Source organism: Sinocyclocheilus anshuiensis, unplaced genomic scaffold (genome assembly GCF_001515605.1).
Source record: "Sinocyclocheilus anshuiensis isolate Anshui unplaced genomic scaffold, SAMN03320099.WGS_v1.1 scaffold1094, whole genome shotgun sequence".
Taxonomy (NCBI): domain Eukaryota; kingdom Metazoa; phylum Chordata; class Actinopteri; order Cypriniformes; family Cyprinidae; genus Sinocyclocheilus; species Sinocyclocheilus anshuiensis.
Genome location: NW_015536578.1, coordinates 565,789 through 570,626, shown reverse-complemented (window position 1 = coordinate 570,626; position 4,838 = coordinate 565,789). Strand labels below are relative to the sequence as shown.

The 4,838-nt window shown below is 34.6% G+C and overlaps 1 protein-coding gene across 2 annotated transcripts in view; it reads right to left on the bottom strand.

Annotated features, from left to right (window-relative positions):
* Positions 1–941: 941 nt before the first annotated feature.
* LOC107702910 (collagen alpha-1(IV) chain-like) overlaps positions 942–4,838 on the bottom strand; it is a 61,930-nt gene continuing 58,033 nt past the window's right edge. For both annotated transcript variants that reach the window (XM_016505352.1, XM_016505362.1), the window contains 2 exons: positions 3,527–3,699; positions 942–2,275 (listed from right to left, as the gene is read on the bottom strand). In XM_016505352.1, coding sequence (XP_016360838.1) covers positions 2,194–2,275; positions 3,527–3,699 — 255 coding nt within the window. In that variant the 3' untranslated portion in view covers positions 942–2,193. The remainder of the gene's footprint in view (positions 2,276–3,526; positions 3,700–4,838) is intronic.

The window sequence follows — 4,838 nt, the reverse complement described above, 5'->3', positions numbered from 1 at the left end:
AATCCAGAAATTTCAGAAAGGTGGGGCATAGAGGAGAAACAATAATGTACAGTATGTGGAAAATAATGTGTTTAACCGCATAAACACATTTCATTGCACAAAATACACAAAATAATGTTATTTTTAGCAGCATCATATGACGCCTTTAAAAAAATGACAAAAGCACATGACAAAATCACTAAATTAAGTAAAAAAAAAAAAAGAGAATAAACTAAAAAAATAAAGCTAATTCAAAATATTAATAAATACTACAATAGTATATAAATAACACTAAAATAACAATTATGAAGCAATAACATAAAGGAATAGTACATCCCAAAAATTATTTACTCACCCTCATGTTGTTCCAAACCTGTTTTGACTATCTTTTTTTCGGTGAAACACAAAAGAACGGTGGGGTCAAAACAACAGTGTCATACAAAATCATCAGGTTTGAAATAACCTGAGGATGAGAGGGTAAATAAATGATGACAGAATTATCTTTATATATATATATATATCCTCTTTTTTGTATAAAAAAGACAAACCCATCACACATTTATACAAACATTTTATTGTATGACACAGTATAGGGTGGGGCATCACTGAAATCATTTGTCACTGAAAAAAATATATATTTTCACAAATTGCAATCAACCTCTATTATTCAACATATTCCAAAACAAGAGCGTTAATACTTCATGGGCACATCAATGCACAGAGCTACAGCGAGTGTGTGAGATCAGTGACATTATAGTACGGATATGTGGGCTCACATCCATGACTAGTCCATGACAAGTCATGTAAGGGACTTTCAAATTTAAATACAACTAGCTTATTTACCTAAAATATTGGAACAATTTGATGAACTCTGCTAAAAGGTCAACTGTGGGGAAGGTTTTGTAGCGAGTAGTGTAGATTGCATAGTCAAGTATTATCAGTGTAAAATAAAAAGAAAAAAAACATTAATAATAATAAAAAAATAAAAATTCATGAGCAAGAAATCCACTGTGTAAGGGGGACATGTGCAGGTTATTTGGTCTGGTATCTGAGGCATTAAGACAAAAGAAACGTAAGACATATAACAGAATCCATAGGCAATGTTCAAATTAAAGATGCAGACTTCAGACACAGACCCTCTATTCTGGATAACCTCTTTAAGTTTGTCATAGATGTGGTTGAAATCAAGTCAGGTGAGCTTGCTGATGAGTTAAAGTCAACAGAGTGATAAAAGAGGAGTCAACAAAAGGTGACAGGTGACTTACTAGTGCACTTCTAGTCTGATGTCTGATTATTTTGATTAGAGCTATAAACAGATACAGAAGAGACTGTATGTCTATGTGTGAATGGAAATGAAGTTAAATTGCATCATGGGAAAACATTTCTGTACCAAAAGGAAACTGGGCCAGGCACAGCTGCAAGCACATATGCACAAGCATAAACTTCAAAACACAGATTCATAAATGAAAGTTTTCAGTCTAAAGGCCACATTCTGATTCACAAAAAAAAGTGCCGAATATTACAGTTTATGTGCCACAATGGTCTTCTGCAGTGGTTAACAGAGAGAAATCAATGTGGAAAGGAAAGGCCCCTTGATGCTTAAACTCTCATCTCATACGTTTTCATAAATAATTAAGTATAACTAAATCAATGGCATTTACCTGAAGAGATTATGTGACAGAGTGTTAACTAAATAGAGCACTATATTTTCAACAAAGCTTGATCTTTGCTTTTCCTACATCATATAAAGAGGGTGCTGACAAACTTACTGACAGTGAAGTAGAAAAACATAATTATCCAATTCTATAATGTTAGTGTTGCTTGATTAAACATTTGAGAGAGAAATAAACAAGATATCTGCATCTGATATTGCTGAGTGGCATGATAAATAAAGCTGAAAAAAGAACACAAGAAGGGCTGGACGGAATAGCATCCGATCCATGTGAGCTCTTGATGAATATGGTTACCTGCTTACTAATACATAAACTCAGTGCAAGTGTAAACAGGTGTCATTCATTAGACACAATGGAACAATGTTAGTTAAACGCTCTGTATGAGGCAAATGTGCCAGTAGATCTTGAGGTTCCAATGAGACGGGTATTTTTCTGTGGGTTTTCAAAGTTTTTCCATGGCTTTTCACAGAAGTAGCACCTTACGTTTGTTGTTTGTTCGTAAAACTGGAGTATAAAGAGCAGACGGAGTGCTGAGGCTGGTCTAGACCCTCTTCATGCACACTTGACACCTGCTGATATGAGTTCGTAGATTCCCAGCTTTTAGCGTTGTAGGGACAGGTTTCCTGTAACCACAATACACACAGACATTTAACAAGAGGACAGGAAAATGTTTTTTCTTAACATCTTGCAATTCTGACTTTTTCTCTTGGAGCTCTGAGTTTGCATCTCTTTTTAGTGGTGCCTAATTTTGCAGAAGAAAAGATTTCAGACAGACATCGACAAAATTAGGCAGGTCACCAGACCCAGATCGGTCTTAGAAAGCACTGGGACAAATTCCTGGTGGTCTATCGTTCATTTTAATTCATTCAATTACCAATTTAATTTATGAATTAGGCATTTAATATTAAAACAATCAAACCATATATTGTTTATATAAAAAAGGTGTAATTACATTTTTTTATTCTGTTGCAGAAAAGGGCAATAATAGGTCATATTGATCTGTATAATATTTGTAAAACTGCATATATAATGATTAATTTATTAAAATATCTGATCAAACAAGTATTACATTTATACTAAAGAAATTATGAAATTAGATAAACGAAATAAGATCAATGTTTTGTAAACAGTTATTTTGTGATATGCTACACTTCATCTCTGTACTCTGTACACTGTACATTTTCAGCCTAAGTAATATTAATTAAAAAGATACACGTAACATAAAAGTCATTATTTTCTGGACCAATATTTTAATTGCATATTATTGTTTTTGTTATTGTTATTATTCAAATCTTTTTAAATTGACCTGGTTATTGGTTACATTAAGTAGGATGACTTATTAATGCTTCATACCATAGTGAGACATAAATACAATAAAAATGCTCCTAAATCACCAAGAAATTATTGTGCCCTCTTGTGGTAAGCGAGAGGAGTACTGTAGCTTTGAAGTACTCCATGGCCTGGTTTCACAGACAGGGCTTAGACTAAGCCAGTATTAGGCCATAGTTCAATTAGGACATTTTTAAGTAATTTTTTATAAACATGCCTTAAAAAACATTACTGGTGTGCTTTTTTCAAGACAAAATAAAGGCACTGATATATTTTAAGATCAGTCAGAGCAAGTTTATTTCAGTTGAAACAGCTCAGACTTAGATTTCAGTCTGGCATTAGGCTTAAGCCTTGTCTGTGAAACCAGGGGCATGGGTGTGGCATATATAGCTTAAATATTTCAAATAAACAAATCAGCTTTAGTACATGATATATTCTGTGTTAAACTGAAGAAACAATAGTGCATCCATAAAAACAGTAAGAACCTAAAAGGCGAGCTCAACAGCTGATAAATACTCAAGAATATAAAGTGTGCGAAAGCTTACTTGAACATTTCGCTGTCCTCTATGGTGGCTAACCAGAAGCTGTAGGAATTAGCATAATAGTTGCAGGTGCCGCGACCGTGACACTCGATGAAGGGAGCCGAGCGGAACTCTTCCAGACAAGAACCCGGAGAGGCCAGAGCCTGACCGGAGCCCTCAGCACCAGCACTGGTGTGCTGTTACACAGAGAGACTGCGTAAGACCTTTACACACTAGTCACAAGTTCACATTCTCATATACAGTAATCCTCATTGAAAATGATGAAAGCAGACATATTTGTTCCTGTCAGTGTTTATTAAAGAAATAAGCCCAAAGAAGCCGTGGTTTACAGTGAATTTATAACAGCTAAAGCCCCGTTCACACCAAGAACGATAATTATAAAGATAACGATATTAGCGTCCACACCAGTGAACGATATCGTCTGTTCATTCTAAGCGCACATGCGTCTGCCGCTTTAAATTCTTGAGCTCATTACAGCAGGATGGATTCTGATTGGCTGTCAGTGTTTTATCGTTCATCAGCTGGAAAAAAAATCGTTTTGAAAGTGATCACAACGATATCGTTTCTCTGTATCGTTATCGTTATAGTTGTGGTGTGAACTATGCTATTCTGTAATATTGAGAACGATTTTTAGAACTATATCTTTATCGTTATCTTTATAGTTATCGTGCTTGGTGTGAATGGGCCTTAAGAGGCGTTGTTAACAACCTCACTAACAACCTCCTTAGCTGTTATAAATTCACTGTAAACCACGGCTTCACAGGGCTTATTGCTTTTATAAAACGGTTATTCCATATACGTAGTTAGGTTTCACAAAATAAAACAGAGCAAATAAAGTGTAATGATATTAATAAAAACAGTATTCTTCCACCAAACAATGTAGTTCCTCAGAATCAGTTGTGGTTGCAACAAAGTGGTTGCCAAGCAACACACAAAGTAAACAAAGGTGTATGTTTGTAGAGTAATTTACAATAACTTCGAACGAGGCTGAACCAATCAGAATCAAGGAACGGAATTATCCGTTTTATAATTGGGGATATAGTAATGACCTTAGTGTACTGGTTGACAGGGCTGAACATCCTGTACTTTAGTTTGGAACCGATTTCACAGTAATATTTAAGAAAAAATTAGGGTTGCACGATGATAATACAGGATCTTTTTAATATGTAGATATATTTGGGGGGGGAAATCAAGAATGATTAGGGTGTCTGTTAGGGTTAGGGTGAATCTTTAAAAAAAAAAAAACACTGAAAAATGACTTTTTAATACAGTATAAATACTATTTATTTATACTCTTTACAAGAACCAACTCAAC